This window comes from Ictidomys tridecemlineatus, chromosome 11 (genome assembly GCF_052094955.1).
Source record: "Ictidomys tridecemlineatus isolate mIctTri1 chromosome 11, mIctTri1.hap1, whole genome shotgun sequence".
Classification (NCBI taxonomy): Eukaryota; Metazoa; Chordata; class Mammalia; order Rodentia; family Sciuridae; genus Ictidomys; species Ictidomys tridecemlineatus.
Window position 1 is genome coordinate 125,311,742 of NC_135487.1, and position 21,674 is coordinate 125,333,415.

General features: G+C 43.4%; 2 protein-coding genes across 6 annotated transcripts in view; one reads left to right on the forward strand and one right to left on the reverse strand.

Moving 5' to 3' along the window:
- LOC144368442 (CD48 antigen-like) overlaps positions 1 to 10,486 on the reverse strand; it is a 47,007-nt gene extending 36,521 nt beyond the window's left edge. For 4 of the 5 annotated variants that reach the window (XR_013428201.1, XM_078027311.1, XM_078027308.1 and 1 more), the window contains exon 1: positions 10,372 to 10,481. Coding sequence is in view for 4 of the 5 variants with exons in the window: in XM_078027311.1 (XP_077883437.1) it covers positions 10,372 to 10,441 (70 nt within the window). In the remaining variant the exon portion in view is untranslated. Of the gene's footprint in view, positions 1 to 10,371 lie in introns of all 5 variants that reach the window. The other variant, XM_078027307.1, reaches the window with a different exon arrangement.
- The window catches only part of LOC144368757 (Fc receptor-like protein 3), a 611,935-nt gene that overhangs the window by 477,607 nt on the left and 112,654 nt on the right, over positions 1 to 21,674 (forward strand).

The window sequence follows — 21,674 nt, forward strand, 5'->3', positions numbered from 1 at the left end:
TGGCCAACAGTTATATGAAAATGGCTCAGCATCACCTACCATCAGGGAAATGCAAATTAAAACCACATGAGACATATCTTTGGATGATTTTCCAAAAGGATAAGAGACAGCAAGCATCAGTGAGGATGTACAGAAAAGAAAACCTTTGTACACTGTTGGTGGAAATGCAAATTAGAACAGCCGTTATGGAAAACAATATGGAATTTGCTCAAATATGAAATAAAGAACTACCCTATGTCCCATTTCTGTATATATAACCAAAGGAATTTACATCAGTATGTCAAAGAGATACCTGTCTTTCCATTTTTTAATCTACTGAACGTCTATTCTTCCCCTCCCCCTCCCCCTCCCCGCCTTATTGTGAGTCAACTGCCACAGATCAGAGAAAACGTTCAACTTTTGGCTTTTAGGGACTAATTTCCCCATGGACATATATAAAAACAGCACAGTGAATCCCACCATCATGTGCATCAATTTAATAATTTCATGCTTATATGATTATGTCAAAACGAATTCTACTGTCTCTTTTAACAAAAATGAACCAATAAAAAAACTAAATAAAAAGACCAAAGAGTAGAGAAAGGAGACCAGGGGGAGGGAGGAGGGGATGACAAGGGAAGAAGCTGGGAATGAAAGCCATAAATTATGTTATGTGTATAATCATAATGCACCAACCAAAAAAGCTACTAATAAGTATATAAATCTAGAGATGCTGAAAATATTATTCCTCAACCCTGGTGGCACTCCTTTAGAAATGAATTACAGTAGATGGGGTAGAAAGAGAAGATGGGAGGGGAGGGGAGGGGAAGGGGGATAGTAGGGGATAGGAAAGGCAGCAAAATACAACAGACTAGTATGGCAGTATGTATAAACGTGGATGTAAAACTGATGTGATTCTGCAATCTGTATACGTGGTAAAAATGGGAGTTCATAACCCACTTGAATCAAATATATGAAATATGATATGTCAAGAGCTTTGTAATTTTTTGAACAACTAATAAAAAAAAGACAGATATAGTGCCTACTTCCACCCCAAATAGTGATTTAATTGTGTCTGTGTTGGTCCTTAGATATTGAACTCTAAACATTCTCCTGGTGCTTCTAAAATGCAGTCAGGGTTGAGCATTGATTTAACTGCATTTCCCTGGGTCTTTGCTAATCGAAGTATGGTCTAAACAGTTATCAGCATCATTTCATAGCTTGTTAGACATGCAGAATCTCAGACCTCACCCAGATGTTGCATCAGAATACACATTTAACAAGGTCCCAGATGATTCCTAACTAATCACAGTAAAGTTGGGTCCCAGGCATATTTGAGTGGGGGGAGTACCAGGCATTGAACCCCGGGGCACTCAACCACTGAGCCACATCACCTTGAAGTCCCGAAGCACCATGGGGATTGAAAAATCACTGTAGTCTGGTGTGATAGTGCCATGACTCGTGACTCGGCACGGATGCATCATGTTGTCAAATTTATGAACTTGGATTTCCAGTTTCAGAGGCTTTTTACTATTTTTTGTCTTTGGTATAATCATGTAAGGCTTTCCTACTCTCAGTTGTTAACATTAAAAAAATCCCTTTTTGCATTTTTCATTTTCATGTTTGAGGTTCTGCGTGTATGATAATTTCAGCACAGCAAAATATACCTAAAATTCACATTTTAATCATTTTAAATGTGCAATTCAGTGTTATTAAGTACATTCATAATCATCACCACTGTCCTTTTCCTGATAGAAATTTCCAGATTTAAATCCTTGGTCCTTATGGAGCTTCTTTTGGCTTGAGGTCTGTGGAGTAAATGCAGCTGGTTTTGCCCTAGTTCTGATGGCTTGCTAACTATCACAAAAGCACTCATTGTGTCTCTCTCTGTACTTTGTCTATTCATGTTATCCCATTGCCTCAATAAACATATTGACATATGTTTCAATATCTGCCAGGGCTAGTCCTTCTGACTATGTTTATTTTTTGAAATATTTTTGAAGTTTTTGCCTCATTCTTCCTTATAAAGAACCTGCTTGTCTGAGATGTTTTTAATCCTCTTAATATTTTTTGGTAGGATCATAGTTATTTAATAACATCAACAGAATGTACTTTTGCTTAATTTAATTTTCCTACTAGACAAATCAATATCTTTCACATGTATCTTACTGTATTTGTAAATAGGCATTTTATTTTTCTAGAGCCAAAACATCTTTCTGGTTACTAGTATCAGATGTGAATCTATTTATTTCTCTATTTTAAGTTTGTATGTTTTCCTTTGCTGGGTTCTCCTATTACTTGTAATAATTTTCCAGTGAGTGCTTTTAGATTTTGAAGAAAAAAATTAAATCATTACAGAACAATTACAATATGACCCTTTCCTTTGAAATGTTCTGTCTCACTTCTTTCTCTGGCAGAACTATGTTAACTAGTAAGCATAACACTGTTAAATTATAGTAGTAAAAGGTGGAATGACCTAGTCCCTAAACATTGGTTATAATTAATTTGTAAAACTATGCCATTTACTCTCTGAGAAGTAACTTTTTGACAATTTAATGCTTTTTTTAATATGATAATTTATTTGTTTAGATTGTCTTTCTCTTCTGGAGAAACTATATTTTCACCAAATTAACCTATTTTTCCCTACAAAGGGATTCTTTTAATTGAGGTTTTCATTAAAATCTTTTGGCGTCCTTTGTGTACATATTTCCTGATCTTTTCTTTCTTTCTTTTTTGGGGTATTCAGGTTTTCAAGGGAGGGTTTTTATTGGTGCAGAGTGGGTTCATTGTGTCATGTTTATATATTCACATAATTGATCAAATTTTGTTCTCTAGTCTTTGAACAGAGATCTAAATCAGGGGAAAGTATGTGGTTTGAGTTCAGCAGAAACAAGGGAATTCCAAGAAACCAACTGTATTAGGCAAAACATCAAAAGCTTCACATACCAGGGAAGTTGAGTCCACGTATCTGTAATGGCCTGGAATATTCTGAGAGCCGCCTGATCTCCCTCTCTCCCTTTTTCTCTCTTTCCTACTTAAAGAAATTTATTAAGGTATTTCACACCAGCTACAGAAAAGTTTTTTCACTATGTAAAGAAAGAGAAAGTTCCCCGCTACAACATAATTGAGAGAAATCACTTGAGAGAAATTTGTGCTGCAGTCCCTGTTAAGATCCAGAGTTTCTGGTTCCCAGTTTTCTTCCAACTACACATCTAAAATTGATAAAACATAGAGAAAAAGAATCAAATCCAACAATACAGCTCTTCTCTTAGTCTATCTCTGGTGCACAAAGAGATCCTGTGCCCTGCACTGAGGGACATGCAAATACAAGTCCATAAAGTTTTTTCCTTGCAAAAGTTCACAAAACCAAGATTAGGGCTGGCAGTAAAGCTTAGTGGTAAAGTGTGTGCTTACCTTGCACAGGCTCTGGGTTGGATCCCCAGCATCAAAATAATAATAATAACCACTACTACTATTATTATTATTATTATTATAAATATTATGATACAATACTGTATGCTTTATATTTTTACCTTTTTTTATATTTCTAAGTGAAATATAACTAAAGAGGCAATTCCAGGCTTAGCTTTGAAAGAAACAATGTCACTGTTTTCCAGAGAAGCCGAAATGTGTCCATTGCCATCAGCAACTGAGTGGTCCGATTGTCTGCATCCTCTCCATCAGTTGTCACTGACATTATTTTTATTTCAGTCCTTCTGTGGAGTGTGTGGTGGTGTCGACGTCTTGTTGTAGTTTTAAACTGTGCTCTCTGATGGCCACTTATATGGAAAATGTTGGCCTATGCTTCTTTCCCATCTGCATTACCTCCTGGAGATGTGCTTTTCCCCATTGTAGCAGCTGAGTCTGTGGAGTTTTGTAGATAGATGACATTCTAGTGGTTTCATGGATACAAGATGTGCACGTATTTTCTCCCACTCTGCAGCTTGGTTTTTGTCTCTTTATATGGACATTCCCTGAGCAAAAGTTCTCCTTCCTTTCCTTTTCTTCTTTTATTTATTTATTTATTTATTTATTTTTTGAGTCCTGGCACATGCTAAGCAAGCACTTCACCATCGAGCTACATCCACAGCCCAAGTCTGTCATGCTGTATTCTTTAAAAGTTTAATTTTTAAAAAAAAATTAAATAAAATAAAAATGCAAGTTTAATTTCTTTTCTTTTCTTTTTTTAAATAAAGGACAAAGGATCATTCAATCTGTCATTTCAGTTCAAACAGAAATGAGTTCATCATGACTCAAAAGGCCTGAATGTTGCGTTTCTGGGAAACAGTTTGTTTTGTCAATATTTAAAGGAAGGAAAGTACATTGTGGCTAGAGACACTGGAGTCACCTCCCTGCACTCCCCCACCACAGAGGGCTCCAGGCAGCTTAGATATAACTGGCCTCCATCTGCTTAGGTGGGACCAAGCACACAGGTGCAGGCAAGGCAGAAGCAGCTGCATCTCCTCTGAGGGACTTCCGCCCTCAGTGGTTGCTGGGAAGCCCATGGCACAAACCCAGGAAGGCAGCTGGAGGTTGAGTGGCTTCCTGTGTTCAGGGCTCAGCCACCCATGCTGTTTTCTCAGCAAGATGATGATCATTATGGCAGAACAACAGAGCCAGCCTAAGTTAACCAGCAGCTCAAGAAGAGTGGCTGGAACCACACTGGGTGTCCATGGATGGATAAAGATAAAGAAAAGGTGGTCTATATACACAGTGAAGTTTTATACAGCCCTAAAGAAACACGAAATTACAGCATGTGCAGAAAAATGGGTGAAAGTAGAGACCTTCATATTGAGTGAAATAAGTCAAAGGAGGAAGGTTAAGGCTGTGTGTTTTCTCTCATAGGTGGAAGGTAGAGAGGAAAAAGGAAAACAAAGGTGGGGGATGGATCCCCTAAAACACAAAAGGAAATCAGGAGAGGAAAGAGACAAAGGGGTGGGGGGGCAGGGAGGGAGGAGGAAATGTGGGGGAGTGATATCAGCCCAATAGATCGTTATCCATTTTGTGCCTACAGGAACATGTTGAAGTGGCCCCCCTTTCTCCACAGAAAAGCCCTGTTCACCGTGGCTGATTTTAGGACTGTCAGCCAAACAGTCTCTGCAAAAGAGTCCAATGTAGATAAACTTCCTATTTTCATGTCACCCTGTTTACTTGGCCACTGGCCAGGAAGATACCAGCACTCCAGGTGCTGGACACCCCTTACTAGTTTTGCACAAACATCCAGTATAGTACTTTGAAGAAATGTGCAAACAAGGCCTCTGTGAGCTGGGCTTCACAGAGATGTCTACATTTTTAAGATAAGTTACAGCTGGGCTCCATGGTAGCAGCTGGCAGGGGAGGAAAGAAAGGGGAGAAGAGGCTCTCCCCTTCTCAGGTGTTGTCCTTTAAGAGTTAACTTGCCCAGAACAGTGAAAGAAAAAGCTGCTTTTATGTGAACTTCTGCAGACTGGGAACTTCTGAGCCCCTCCCCTTACATGCCGGGTATGAAATTCTGAAACTCTCTGAACTCGGGGTTCAGGGGATTAATTGATTACAGCAGAAGCTGTGCCCTCTGAACCTGGCAGTAGCCAAATAAACTGTTTCCTGCTATCTTCAGTGCTTGCCTCATTTGTCTCTACATTTTTGGTGACCCAGATGGGACAGAGGAGGTAAGGAAGGCTATTCTGCCTCTCTTGTCCCTGGGGACAGACTTCCCTAGGGGTGTGGGGGACAGCATTCCCCTTGGTGCGCCCAGGCCACTCTTGGCCTGAAGGAAGATCCACTCACCCAGCGCCCTGGGGCTGCCACCCTGGGGCACAACAGAACCCACAGGCAGCAGGAATCAGAATTAGGGTTTTGGACACCGCCCATCTGAACAGGTAGGACCCGGGTCCATTTGGTTTTGCAGCCACCTGACTTCCCCTTCGAGGCCTAAGCGGGTGGAAGAGAGGCTTGATCACCCTCTGTTGGGTCCCGAGTACCCTCCAAAGTGGTTGGAGCTGAAACGGACCCGGGGAGTCACCCGAGTAACTTCTGTTCGGGGTCAGCGAGCAGAGGGGACACCGTGACTCCCTTTCTGTTTGGTTTGGAATTGTTGGAATTTGGGCGGTATAGAAATTCTGTCCTGGCCATGTCTGTGGGAAAGTGTGGGAAAGTGTGTGAATGAGATGGACAAAGGGAAGGGTTCCGACCCAACCCGAGGGCCAAAGCGAGTGCAGAGTCCTGATCCGCGGTTCCGTGGCACCTCAGGTAGTCTATGGTGGAATTTCACCAACCAACATCTAGGTGAAAGCTCCAGGTCGGGGGTTGATACCAACCCGCAAGGCTAAGAGGGCCCTAAGTCCCCGCGAGGGGAGCGGCCGGAGATGGACGAAGTGAGTCTTGTCCTAAGTGTGTTTTGTTCTAAGTGTGTGACACCGATGCAGGGTGGAACATGGGAGGTACACAAGGAAACTGAGCCTTCTGAAATGTGTGTTAGAAACTTTTAGGAAGGTTTTCCTGGTAACTGTGGGTGAAACTCACTCCACAAAGGTTGCATTCTCTGTGAATTAGAGTGGCTCACCCAAGGTGTGGGCTGGCCACCAGAAGGATCTTTAGATGAGAGTCATTGCCGAGGTCCTTTGATTGTTGTTGGAACCCTGAACCATTTCTCTTATACTGATTTCTGGCAAGAGATAGTACAGAAACAGCCCCCTTGGTTGAGAGCCTGTCTAGATGGACAGTCCAAGCTGATGTTAGCCAGGAGCACAGTGGTCTCTAAGACCCAGCGGAAAGCAGCTAAACAGAAAACCTGACTAGGAAAGACAGGAAGAGAATAGTTTTCCCCATGAGCCAGAAGAGGACCCAAGACCAACTTTGCCAAGACCACCGAGACAACAGACTGTCCCCACAGCCCCCTTGTCCTCAGAGGCAACAAATGATAGCCCCAATACTGGCCATTCATTCCTCTGTGATGTCCTCAGAGCCAAAGGCTTCCTAGGACCAAACACGCTTTCACCTCCCAAGATGAAGGTGGGAGATTTGTCCCAAGACCAGAGCCACAACTCAGAAGAGAACTCTCCAGGTGCCCCGAAACTGACTAAAGGACCTGCCCATATTGACCAGAGGGAAACACCTGAGGGAGACAAGGCAGCTCTGTGTGCCAGCCTTTCTCCACCATTGAGCTCATAAGCTGGAAAATCATACTCCCTCTACACGGAGAAATCCTGGGCCATGACTGATCTGATGCAGCCCATTATCCAGACCTAGGATGGGCCCAACAAAGAAGAAGGTCTAAAGATAAAGGATGTCAAGAAGCCCTCAGAGAAAGTCTAAAAGAAAGAAAAAAAGAGAACAAAACACACGGTCTATGCCCAAGAGCTGGAAGGAATTGGAGCCAGCCCTAAGCCCTAGCCTAAGCTGAGTATCTGCAGACAATCAGAGCTTAGATAAGCCACCCACTGCTCCAGCATCTCCCTCTCACACCCTCCATAGCCCTGAACATATCTCTCAGCCCCACATCTGCCTAAGGCCTCTCTGCCCTATGAAACTGGCAGCAATGATCAAAAGAGATGTGTCCAACTGACTCAGAGCTAAATGTCCAGGCCACTGCTGCTGCCACCCCTCTCCCTGCCCAGAGGCATCCAGGGAAGGAGGGCACCATACAAACATTGCAGCTGCAATGCAAGTTTGTCAGTGAAGAAATGCACAGGTGCCAGCAACATGTGATTGATGCAGCCTTTGTGGGACAGGCTCAGAGAGCCATTTGCCAAAAACTACAATCCTAGAGGACTTTACTGAGAAGTGTACCAGTGAGCTGATTAAGGTGTTTTCATCAATCAAGACCCAGAGACTCAAAGACAGGCAGACCAGAAAGATAAAGAGGAGGATGGATCTCCTTACAGCTGCCCTCACCACAAACCCAGAGGTCACTCAAAGGGGGGGATCTCACCAGAACAAAGCCAATGGTCCAAATGTTTATAAGAAAAAAAAGCGTGGCCAGATAAATGGGAAGCCTCCAGTGGCCCCGGCAGACAAGCACCCACTGCCACGCTTAAATTCGAAGCCTTGAACAGAGAAGGAGTGAATGTTTTCCTCCAACCTTTGACCCCAGCTCCTCCTTTCAGTTTCTTCCCACTTCCTCGGAAATTGATGATTGACAAATATGGCAGGGGTCCCATAGACACACAGCTGCATCTGATGCATGAGACCCAGCGCCTCAGGAGGGCTCAGCTGCTGCAAGCCCCAAATGAACCAGGAATATGTTCATGTTAACAGCCAGCAGTGGGCCATAGAGTGCTCACTCCAAAAGGACATGTCACCTGGCTCCAAGCCACATGCTGTGAGCCACCAGCAGGAAGAAACACAGAGCCCCAAGCACCCAGGCATACTGAACAAAAACACAAGCAGGGCAGCTACTATAGACAATCAGCAGGCTCCCACCTGACAAGAGGAGAAAGCCACGCAGACAAAGAGCAACACCTAGGTGGGCACAATGTGACTGCCACACCAGGACCTGCACGGGACCACACCACTGCCCTCCAACCTTGATAGCCCCCGGTGAGATTTACATAGGTGCCTTTTACACTAATGATGTCCCAGGTCATCAGTCTCTGCTAAGATATATATTAGATTTAAGAGTTGGGGAATCCTAGCAGCCAAGATCCTGCACTGAGAGATTAAAAAAAAAAAAAAATTCAGCACTAGAAGTTCTATGTATGCCTCTCTTCCCTAAATGACAGTTCCTCCCAGGTACTTTAGTACACAATCTTTGCAACAGCACTGGACTCTAACTTAAAAGTCCACATCTATCAAGAAAAAGTCAAATGCATTGGTTACCATCTGACTCAGCAACAGAACAGAACAACCACTGAGCCTCAAAAAAAACAGGAGATCTGCTCAATTCCAGTCCCTCCAACCTGCCATCAGACTAGAGAATTCTTGGGGGCTACTGGGTTCAGCCATATATGGATCCCCAACTTTCAGTTATGACAAAACCCCTCTATGAAGCCACAAAGGGGGGAGAATGAGATCCTCTGATGTATGGGCCAACTAAGCAAAAGGCCTTTGAGGACATTAAACAAGCACTCACCAGTGCACCTGGATTAGGGCTCCCTGACTTCACAAAGCCTTTCTTTCTGTGTGTCCATGATCAGTCTGGAGTGGCTGTAGGAGTTTTGACTCATATGCTGGGGATACAGCACAGTCCAGTGGCCTATTTGTCCTAACAGCTGGACTCTGTAGCCCAGAGATGACCACCTTGTTACATGCCCTTGCAGCCACAGCTCTTCTGGTGTTGGAAGCTGATAAACTGGCTGTGGGACAAGAACTTGCTGTCACAGTTCTTCATTCAATTTTGACATTGTTAGAATATAAAGGACACTATTGGTGGACTAATGGAAAAAATGGTCAAATATCAGGACATGTTATGTGAAAACCCACATATTCATGTCGAGGTCGTCAGAACTCTGAACCCAGCAACTTTGCTGCCCATTGGACCTGGAAAACCTGATCACAAATGTGTTGAGGTCATGGGTGAAGTGTTCTCCAGCAGACCAGACCTAACCGACCAGCCTCTCGAGGATGCTGATGCAGAGTACTTCACAGATGGAAGCAGTTTTATAAAAGATGAGGTATGTTTGGCTGGATATGCAGTGGTCACTCTGGATTCTCCTGTCAGGGAACTTCGGCACAAAAAGTATAGCATTGCTTTGACTCGAGCACCTCAGTTGACAGCAGGAGTCTGTGTGGATATTTACTTAGACTCAAAATATGCGTTCACTACCCTTCATGTTCATAGGGCCTTATTTAGGCTAATTAACTCAGGAGAGAAAGGGGGGGCATGATGGATGGGCAAGAAATTCTTAAACTTTTGGATGCACTGTGGGCTCCCAGGAAGGTTGTGATTATATATTGCCAAGGTCATCGAAAGGGAAACGTGGTTTCTCAGGGTAACTGGAGAGCACAGCCCGGCAAATAATTGTCTTCTGAAGTCAGAAAAATATACTGAAGCACATAAAACTCACATAGAGGAGTACACAGAGTATCTATGGTGTTTAGTTTTGTGAAGTATGAAACATGTTTTTTATTCATCTCTATATCATTTGTCATATTTTCCAAATTTCCTACAGTCAATATGTATTATTCCTGGCGTCAGAAAAACATCGTTGTGTTTCAGGCCTGGGTCCTTTGCTGTCAGCAGGCAAGGAGCCACTCAGCATGTGACAGTGATTTGCCTGAGGGTAGCAACTGGCACTCTCCCAGAGAGTCCCCAAGTCCCTTTTCCTTGCCTCAGCCTTCAGAAAAGCATGGGGAATCAGGAGTCCAGGGAAGCTCCAGTTCCTTCCCACCTGCCTTACCTCTCCCCCGCACAGCCTCACACACACACCCACACGCCCTCCCCCCACACACCCCCAAACCCATGCCACTACTCACCAGGAGAAGGAAAGAACTGAAGCATCAGGATCTCCATGTGGAGCCAGCCGAGGCTTGCCAGAGGGTCCATCACTGCTTTTACAGCCTTCTCTGGCTGCCTAGGGACAGAGGCCAACATGTGGCCCCTCCCCTGCTGTTTGTTCCCCGCCCTCCCCCCCCCGCTCCCCCCCCCACCCCTTCTCTTGCCATTTCAGTCAAAAGGAACTGCACACTTGGAAGAAATAGGATGTTTTTTTGACCCCAAAATAATTCATGTTGACTCAAGAAAATTTTGGAAAACAAGCAAATTATACAGATAAATAAAATCACTTGTTATCACACCTCACAAAACTAACCACCATAAGTATTCTTGTGTAGGTCTGCTGGAAATGTTTTTCTGTGAATTTTTAAATAAAATTTTTAGAAGTTACCTTTCTAGGTAAAATATCTAGCGGGTTACAGAAGATAGTTGTGGTCAAAGAAGAAAATACAGGAGGGCAGGGTATCAATTTATATTTTTATTTACAATAGAAAAGCACCCTTTCCTAATATGTCATAGATTCTTCCCCCACCCACCACCACCAACACCCTGGTGTGCTTTGTAAGACTGATGAGCATGAGTGTGTGAACTATCTTAAGAGAAGAATGCAGGGTTCAAGTTCAAAGTAAGAATGTCCATTTCAGACATTGCCCTCTAGGGGGCGCGGTTCGTGTTCTCAATGTGCAGAAGCCTACACACAGTGGCTGCCTCCTTTGAGAGATCTCCTTCTGATATTCAGAGACTGAATATAATAACACGATGCAAACCAACAAGAGACAGAGCTGACTCTTCCCCACCAAGATAAGTTCTTCACCAGGATAGGATGAGGCAAAACAGAAATTAAACTGGACAAGAAACCCACCCAGAATTCAAAATGTTTAAGACCATATGAAATACAGCACTGTTTCTGCCACAGATAACAGTCCTCCTTACTCTACTGCACGCTGAGCCCCGGGTATCAGCCAGTGATGTAGGAAGCCATCATGAATTGCAGGGTATGAAAGATTGTTTATGCCATGGATAGGGATAGCTCATATTTTCAAATACTTTATTTTTAGTACTGTATGCCTTCAACTGTCCAATAAACACATCAACTAAAAATGGGAGGGTGACCTGCTTAAAACCTCTTAACTGTTTTTCACAGCCCTAAGATATTTATAAGCCAATAGACTGTGTTTCCTTTTCCCTGCCTGCCTTCTAATGACTTTGACAGTAAACACCCTATTTCCAACTTTAGTAGTGGTTCCTACCAATTAAATTAAAAGAAAAAAGTTTGATCGAGTTTTCCTCTAATTATGAATGCTATGGGGAAAAAATGTTGTTTTCTCCTGTTAGATAATAAGTGAGCAAATTTATCTTTCTTATTGCATCATCTGTCTGTCTGCCACTTCCTGAGATTTGTTGATAAAATGTAGGGTTTTAGATGCTTTGATTCTTAGTTCCTGTAGATCTTCTTTTTGGGGAAATTGGAAATAGTCACTTTACAAATGTGGGTCTCTAGCAACTTGAGAGGAATGTGCTCAAGAGTGGCCAGGCCAAGTGTCTTTAAGGGGAAGAGACCCAATCTAAAGATTTCCATGTACTGAGACTCGATGGGTCTTAAAAGCATCAAGGAAATTCCAGAAGCCAGGGACACTTAGACTGTTCATGTCATTCCTCTATTTAAAGCAATGTCACAATAAACATCTGTATCAGCTAGAAATAAACCTGGCTAACTCAGAAAGTCAAGGATCTCATATATGGAAGCTGAGAGAAAAAAGACGTAGGGGAGGGAGCATCTCCTGAAAATTAAAGGACTGCTGGCCACGGTGGCCCACACCTGTAATCCCAGCATCTGGGGAGGCTGAGGAAGGAGGATTATGAGTTCAAAGGGAGCCTCAGCAATTTAGGGAGGTGATAAGCAACTAAGAGAGACCCTGTCTCTAATAAAATAGAAAATAGAACTGAGGATGTGGCTCAGTGGTCAGGTGCCTCTGAGTGCAATCCCCAGTTACCCCCTCCAAAAAAAAAAGAAAAAAAGAAAGAAAAGAAAAAGTTTAAAGACCAATAGAGTAGAGGGAAAAGGAGAGAAGAGGAAAGAAAGTGGAGGTGGTGGAGGGAATTATATTCTATTATGTGCTTGTATGAATATGTAACAAGAAATCCCACTATTATGTATAATTATAATTTGCCAGTCTAAAAATACAGTCCCACCAAAAAAAAAAATAAGGAAAAAGAAAAGAAAACAAATACCTTTATCTACTAGTGAGAAAGACCTAATCACAGTGACTGAACAATTAATGGCTTCTTTTCTCTTGTGTCCAAAACCACGCTGTAGTGCAGCAGGTCAGGTGGGAAGGGGGGCTCTCTGGGGCATGAGGGTCTCGGGCTCCTCACATTTTCATCTTCCTTGGCATATAGTGCTTCTTCTCCAGGTCACAAATAGCAACTGGAACTCTAGTTATGGTGTACAAGTTCCAAACACTAGAAAAAGGAAAGAGTGGGCGAGGGAGGGAATTTTCCCTAAGCCCCATTCAGTGACATGTGCTTTAGTGGGTCGGGCACATCACTTCAACCAAATACAGATGTAGGAAGGGAAGGGATCCACAGAGAACATGTCTCCTCAAAGGTGCAGACAGGTTTGCTTCTGTTCACTTATACCCCTGGAAGGAGAATTTCCAGATCACAGGGCCTTGGTCATTTGTGGCATCGATATGCTGTCGAATTGCACACCAAAATGGCTGTGCATATTGACATTCTCCCCCAGAGTCTAGGAGAATTCCCATTTTTTTCACAGCCTTGTCAACACAATGACCAAGCTGGTTGACAATTGGATGTATTTTTTAAATGGCATCTTGGGTTTCACTTTTTATTTCCCTGGTGATTAGTGAACTTGAGCATATTTTTAGAAGTTGACTTGTCCACTTTCACAAATTGGGCTTTGTCCAGGGAAAAGACTCTTCCTTTCTTTCCCATGCACTCCCTCCCTGTCTCCCCACCCCAAATGCCCCAAGACAAGATTTGGCTCCAGGGAGTGTTCTGAACTGGAGAGAGGAAAGGCCAAGGGAGACGTTGGTGGACCAGAGTCACGCGGGCTGGGGAGGAGACAGAGAAGCAGTTGTGTAGGATGTTCTGGGAAGTTGAGGATTTGCTTCCCAGACGTGGCTCATACTGAAGGGCTCTGTCTGGGGATTTTGGGGAGGAGTAGCAGTGAGGGAGAGGAGTCATGTCAGCTGGATCCCTCTGAGGACTTGGCTCGCTCATGGTGTTACAAAGGCATGGAGCCTGAATAGGGAGGGACCTTTTGAACTTCGATGGAACACAGAAATCCCCCATGCACCACTGATTAACGGTGCTGCTGTCACTGAACCCCCCAAGGCTAGGGAGATCATCAGATCCAGCATCTTTTGGAATGTTCATCTTGATGTCACCCAGACCAATTCATTAAGCTTGATCTGAAACGTTCTATGATAGTCTCTGATGATCAAAAGGCATCCTAGGTCGTTGGTAATTTTTGAACCCTATGCCCTCATGACCCACTTCCCAATTTCCTCATTCCATAATTCCACCCAACATCTCAGGTCCATCAAAATGATCCACTTAATAGCTTCACCATGGGCTGGGAGTGCGCCCAGTGGTGGAGCACATGCATGTGCACAGCCCTGGATTCAATACCCTCCCAAATGACCAAAAACCAAACGCTTCATCCAACATCTGGAGGTTGTCCAAGGAGGAGTCCTGTCCAATGATTGTGTAGCTTTGCAGAGTCCTCCCTTCCCATCCCCTCCCTTCCCTTTCTCCCTTTCTGCTGGGAATCACCCCAGGCCTCATGCCTGCTGGGCAAGCACCATCCAGCCAGCGCTCCCATCTTCCCATTGTCATCACCCTGTCACTGTCTCCCTTCAAAACCAACTTCTCCTTTCCAGTGACCCTACCCACCCTGCAAGGTCCCCTCATGGGACAGAACAGCCTCTCCATGGAGCAATGGCTTATCCTCTATTTTTCTCATGTTTCTCGGCCTTCCTCAGCTGCTTGGAATTTTTAGGTGAAAAAAATACATTCTCCATCTCATTGTATCTTCTCAGAGACATATTTGTACCTTCTATCATATTCTCTCAAATTCTCTCCCCAGGGGTGGGAAAGGGGAAGACACTGGGACCGCCTGTCCTAGGTGACGTCACACATCCTCCTTTTCCCAATGGTGGGGACTGAACTCTTCCCTGGGGCACATACAGTGGTTTGTAACTTTACAGTCTTTGCATCTCTCACCCTCTCCTTGGGGGTACACACAGCTGATGAAATCTGGCTCTCCATGAACCTCTCCAGGCAGGGATCCCCTCATGATTAGAAAGTACTGGGGATTCCAGTTCAGAAAAGCACAACTAGTGTTTAATGAGAACTGAAAGGATTTGGATTAGACCTCATCTTATGCCAGGAGTTCTCCCTCTTCAGAATCAGGGACCATTCTGTGACTTCAGGGCTCTTCCCCCTTACAATTGGAGCAAAATAGTTTAATGACTAAAGTATTTGTTATTATTTGGATCTTGAATGTCCCCCAAGGGCCCTGTGTTGAAGGATTGGTCCCAGCCTGTGGTGCTTTGGGGAGCTGGTGGAACCCTTGGAGAGTAAAATCTAAATGTTTTAGTCAGTTAATTTTCACTGCTGTGACTTAAAAACCCAACCAGAACAACTGTAGAGGAGGAAAAGTTTATTCGAGGGCTCACGGTTTCAGAGGTCTCAGTTCTTAGAAATCCAGCACCATTCCTCCAGGGAGACTGAACATCATGGCAGAAAAGTGTGGCAGAGGGAAGCAGCTCACATGGTGCTCAGAAAGCAGAGAGGGTCCACTTACCAGATATAAATATATACCCAAAGCTACACCCCTAATTGTCTCATTTCCCCTCTGAACCTTCTGGTACTGTCTCACACATGAGATTTTGGGGGACAGCTCACATCCAAACCATAACACTAATGGAAGGAAGGAAGGTCACTGAGGTCATGCCTTGAAGAAGATGGAGACTCCAGTCACTTTCCCCACCCCATCTCTCTCTTGGCTTCCCAGCTGCCATGAGGTAAATAGACCTTCCTCCTGATGCGCTTTTGTGTGATGTATTATCCCAAACAGGCCCAAAGCAACAGGGTCATGTGACCAGGGACTCAAATCATGAGCCAAAACAAACCATTCCTCCTTTTAAGTTGAATCACTCAGGTATTTTGTCACAGTGATTGAAGGCTGACTGACAATTTTCTACTTCAGAGTATAGAACTTCTCCCCACTCCAGCACTCCCCTCATGTCCTGACCTTAAATTTCTGAACTCCTAGGGTGGGAGTTGCTGTCACCTGCAGCCTGCTACATAATACCTTTCCTTGTCTTAATGGACACAAGCACACACATTTTCTGACTCCTGTGATCCAGGCAATGCTTTGATTTACCAAAATCTACTGCAAATGCACTAGAACTGCTAGGTGCTAAGGGCTGGGTGCTCCCACTTGTGATGTCCTTGCCCCCACTTAATACATGAAGGCTAATTGGTGGACACTGAATGTCAGTAGCTATTAGAGTTTTGTTCTGAAGCTGCTTCTGTGGCCGATATAGGAACAGCTCTTTTCTCCCTACCCATTACATTACTTGGCAGAAATCTAACTTTAGGGATTTAGCAAACCTGATCCCTCCAGATCCCTAAATCAGAGCTGATGCCTCCTGTCATTTGGTCTTTTTGACAAAGAGTCCACTGTCACTTCATCCCTCACAAACAGCTTCACCAAGAACACTAATTTGGAGGCCACTCTGGTGAAGTCCAGGCCTCTGCTGTCAGATTTCATTCCAGATTCTCCCATAATGCCGTGGGCAGGCTAGCAATCCTCCCATCACCTCTGGTGTCTTAGGGGACAAATCCCTCCAATCTCAACACCTGGGTAGAAGCCTCTTTTTCCTTTTGTTTGATGTGTGGTCAGAAACCCAACTAGGAGTCTGTCTATGAACATCACCAGGGAGAATCCTGCCAAGTGTTGACTGCAGAGGACGATGCATCTGTGGTTTAAGGTGACAAGTCTCCTTCAGCAGAGTTCTAAAGCTGCCTGGTAGTGGACCCCACTGCAGTAACTTCCAGACTTTGGCCAGCTGTTTCATCAAGCAAAGCAGGTTGGAGGCCCAGTATTGACCTCCATTCTCCTTCCTGGAAAGCTCCTAGTTTCTTAAGGAATTGTGGTTCCTTTGGAAAAACAATTTGCACCTAATAGTTTCATGGGTTATTCTTAGAATTTAGTCATTCATGTATGCTCACAGGAGAGTATTTCAAATAAGAGAACTGACATGTTTTATTTAACAGGTAAGAATGATGTGTGGATTTTCAATATGTAGACATGGGATTTATGGATCTCCACTGGTTATCTTGCTCTGGGTTCCACCAATGTTAGAGATGGTTTTGGCAGCAGGAGCAGGAGCATTGCTATTCTAAGCAACCTGCTTATGTGACATGTTTTCAAGTCCTGCTCCTGTATGTGTGCGTATGTGTGCATATGTGGGCGTATGTGTGCATATGTGGGCGTATGTGTGTGTGTGTGCGTATACGTGTGTGACTTTCACTTGGTAATTAAATGCTCTCAGTTATGCCTGGTCACATGGTTTCATGAATTTGAAATTATCCAGATAAGGATAACAGCAAATCTAAAACTATGTGAAAGGTGTTACTTTCCCAGGAAGCTGCTGTTCTGCTCAATATTTAAGGAACATCAGTGTTGTGTCTTTTTCTATCACATTCTGCCATAGCTCCAAATAGTAACCAGAGAGCTCAAGGTCACTTCAAACACCTTTAGGTTTGCAGGACCATAAGGGTAGCATTTCAGCCACACCAGAAGGAGAACCTTCTCTTGTTTTGAGCCATTTAAAGTTGATTGCCTCATGAAATTCATTTGGAAAAACAAGAGACACAGAATCAAAGGCAGTTCCTTAGCAAGAGTGAAGCAGGAGGCATCACAATACCAGACCTTAAACTATACTACAAAGCAATGGTAACAAAAATGCCATGGTATTGGCACCAAAACAGACATGTAGACCAATGGTACAAAATAGAAGACACAGAGACAAACCCACATAATTACAGTTATTCCATACTAGACAAAAGCACCAAAAGTATACATTGGGGAAGGATAACCTATTCAACAAATGGTACTGGGAAAACTGGAAATCCACATATAGCAAAATGAAATTAAACCTCTATCTCTCACCCTGCTCAAAAGTCAACTCAAAGTGGGGTTGGGGCTGTAGCTCAGTGGTACAGCGCTTGTCTAGCACATGTGAGGTAGTGTGTTCAATCCTCAGCACCACATAAGAAAATAAATAAATAAAATAAAGGTGTTGTTATCCATCTACAACTAGAAAAAAAATTTTTTTTGCAGGTTGAAAAAAAATTTTTTTAAATCAACTCAAAAACTTAGATACTAGAATAGAAAGAGACCCTGCACTAATAGAAGAAAAAGTAGGCCCAAATCTTCATCATGTTGGCTTAGGACCTGACTTCCTTAACAAGACTCCTAAAGCACAAGAAGTAAAATCAGGAATCAATAAATGGAAGCTGGGCATGGTGGCACACACCTGTAATCGCAGCAGCTGGGGAGACTGAGATAAGAGGATCACAAGTTCAAAGCCAGCCTCAGCAAAAGCAAGGCACTAAGCAACTTAGTGAGACTCTGTCTATAAAATATAAAATAGGGCTAGGGATGTGGCTCAGTGGTCAAGTGCCCCTGAGTTCAATTCCTGGAACACCTCCTCCAAACCCCGGAAAAAAAAAAAGAATCTATAAATGGAATGGATTCAAACTAAAAAGCTTCTTCTCAGCAAAGAAAACAATCAGTAACATGATGAGAGCGCCTACACCCTCTTTACCACACTCACCACAAATGAAGCACTAATCTCCAGGATATATAAAGAACTCAAAAAACTTAACACCTTCGGGCTGGGGATGTGGCTCAAGCGGTAGCGCGCTCGCCTGGCATGCGTGCGGCCTGGGTTGGATCCTCAGCACCACATACAAACAAAGATGTTGTGTCCGCCAACTAAAAAATAAATATTAAAAATTCTCTCTCTCTCTCTCCTCTCTCTCCTCTCTCACTCTCTCTTTAAAAAAAAAGAAAAAAAAAACTTAACACCTAAACCACAAATAACCCAATCTATAAATGAGCAAAGGAACTGAACAGACACTTCAAAGAAGAAATACAATTGGTCAACAAATATATGAAAAAATGTTTAACATCTTTATTAATTTAAAAAAATGCAAATTGAAACTACATAGAGATTCCATCTCATTACAGTCAGAATGACAACTATCAAGAACACAAGTACCAATAAGTGTTGGTGAGAATGTGGGGGAAAAGGCACACTCACACATTGCTGGTGGGACTGCAAAATGGTGCAACCACTCTGGAAAGCAGTATGGAGAGTCCTAGAAAACTTGGAATGGATCCACCATGTGACCCAACTATCCCACTCCACAATTTATACCCAAAGGACTGAAAATCATCATACTACAGTGACACAGCCACATCAATATAGCAGCTCAATTCACAATAGCTAAACTATGGAACCAACCTAGATGCCCTTAAGCAGGGGAATGGATAAAGAAAGTATGGTACTTGTACACAATGGAGTATTACTCAGCCTTAGAGAAGAATGAAATTATGGCATTGCAGGTAAATGGATAGAATAGAGAATATCATGCTAGGTGAAATAAGCCAACTCCCCAAAACCATAAGCCAAATGTTTTCTCTGATAAGCGGAAGCTGATCCATAGTAGGGTGGAGGGATAGGGAAGAATAAAGGATTTTTGGTTTGTGTAGAGGGGAGTGAGGGGAGGGGGAGCTGTGGGAATGGGAAGGACAGTAGAATGAGGCAGACATTATTACCCTATATACATGTATGATTACACTACTGGAGTGACTCTGCACCATGGACAGCCAGAGGAATTGGTCCCTGTCCCCAGTGCCAATCAATGCCAATGTGTCTCTCTTGATCAAGAGGGACGGGGAGGGGGAGGGCGTTAAAGAAACTTCAAGGGTTACATTCCAGGTGTGCTCTGGTAGGGGGACCCCAGGGTGCCCTAATGGTGTGTTAGGATTCACTTTTAATTTGGGAGATATTCACTTCCCAGATCCTCAGCAGGCATCTCCTTCCTGTAGTGGGTGTGTTCAAGGGCATTAAACTAGGGGAAGAAAGGGTAACACTGTCTCCCTAATCTGGTTAGGGAGGGGAGAGAGGAGAAGAGAAAAAAACATTTTGTAAAAATATAAGCTTTACGGGCTGGGGTTGTGGCTCCATGGTAGAGTGCTCGCCTAGCATGTGCGAGGCCCTGGGTTCGATCCTCAGCACCACTTAAAAATAAATAAAGGTAGTGTGTCCAACTACAACTAAAAAATAAATATTTTTAAAAAATAAGCCTTAGAGCAATGAGGGCTACATTCATAAGGTGAAGGTACCACTGTTACAAAATAAGAAGTTGTGCTCCATTTGTGTACAACATGTCAAAATGCATCCTACTATAAAATAAATAAACAAATTTAATAATAAATAAATACAGTTGATTGCCATCTGTGTACCTCAGTGCTGACACAGTACACCCAGATGCGATGAATAGTGCCTCCAAATGCAGAAAAGACTACAAGGCCTGGTGGGTGACTCTTTGTTCAAAACTGTACATTTAAGGAAAAGCAAATTTTTCTGTCTTTGAGGCAATGTGCTGATGGTCCCCAAATGATTTGACTCCTAGAACTGTGTCAACACGTCAGGTCCAATGAGTTCCAAGAGATCTATCTTCCATTTCCTGATACCTCTGTGTTGTGCAGTGCATCTAGAGCACCTGCAATTTCCTTGTCACTGCATCAAACCAACATCATGTAATTCCCTACTTAGATCTGCAGTCCGATGGGATGGGATATGACCAGACCCTATTACATTTCTCCCCCAATGCTGTGATACCTTGAGAATCTATTTCCACTAGTATTTCCCTGATGTTCTCTGATATGACTTTACAAAATCTTGCAAGTCTTAAAGTGTGAGAAACTTCTCCTCCATTGTTTTACATTCTAATTGGCCCCTGGGACACAGAGGACCTAGTTATCCTGGAGGGATGAAGGATAAGAGAGATGAAGCATGAGGGGAATTGCTGTCTTCCTTCACCAGAACTCACAGGAGATGAAGTTACTACAAACTGGGAAGTCAGGATTCCTTTTTCAGATGGATGTAGGAGCACTTTGGTTGGCAAGGGAGGTCCTGGTTCTCAGGGTCCAGTTTTTACCCAATTATTGTGCTGCTCTTTAAAACAAGATAATTGAAAAGGCTGAGAATTCAACCTACTTTGAAATTCAGCAACCTGCAGGATCTGACTCTGTATCTGATTTTTGGCTGTGGGAACTGAGCGATTATTTTGTAGTAGTCAGAGAAAGCTTCTGCTTGTCTGATCATGCATTAAACTGAGAATTTTTAACATTGAGCTTATCTCCAGCACATTTAGAAGCATCTAAGGCAGCCCACAAACCTTATAGTCCTTATTTTTCCTCCCTATACTTTTCTATCACAAGAGTCATTCAATATGTCTGTGTCTTACCTTCAATACACACTTTGTTCCAGGTAACTCTAGGTGATCATTTAGAGCTGGGTGCTATGAATCACCAGCATATAATAGTAATATTTGTTAGATGACTCAGATGAGTATCTATTATACAGGAAAGACAAAATAATTTTTTGCCGGGTTTCTGTTCTCAAGACTAAAAGGCTCAGGGATCACTCCAATTAAACTGGGCTGACTGGGCTGCACAAAATAACCACACAAGAGACTCAAGTATCTTTTTCTTTGGGGTCACTGTAATGGCTACTCAGAACTTAAAGATCCTCAACAAGAGAGAGAGAGAGAGAGAGAGAGAGAGAGAGAGAGAGAGAGAGAGAGAGAGAGCATGCACTGACCCTTTTTGTTGAGGAGAAACTATTTATATGAGGCAAGGGGTCAGGTTTCAGGGGACTGAGTCTATCTTCATGATGTCCACTGTCAGCAGGTTGACTGACACCTGGGTAGGCCACACCCAAGAGCACAGTAAGGAAAGGGAACTCACACAATGCACTTCTATGGAAAATTCTATCCTAAATAGGGCAAGGGGTTATACTACAAAGGAAAAAAGTGGGCATAGCTCCACCCATGGGGCTATAGCAAGACACACCCATGCATAAGACACAGTCCCTGGAACCCAAGAAGGGTGGGGAAAAGTCTGCCATATTTCTGTGACTGAGCACCTCAGCACCCAGCCGGGGAGTGTGAC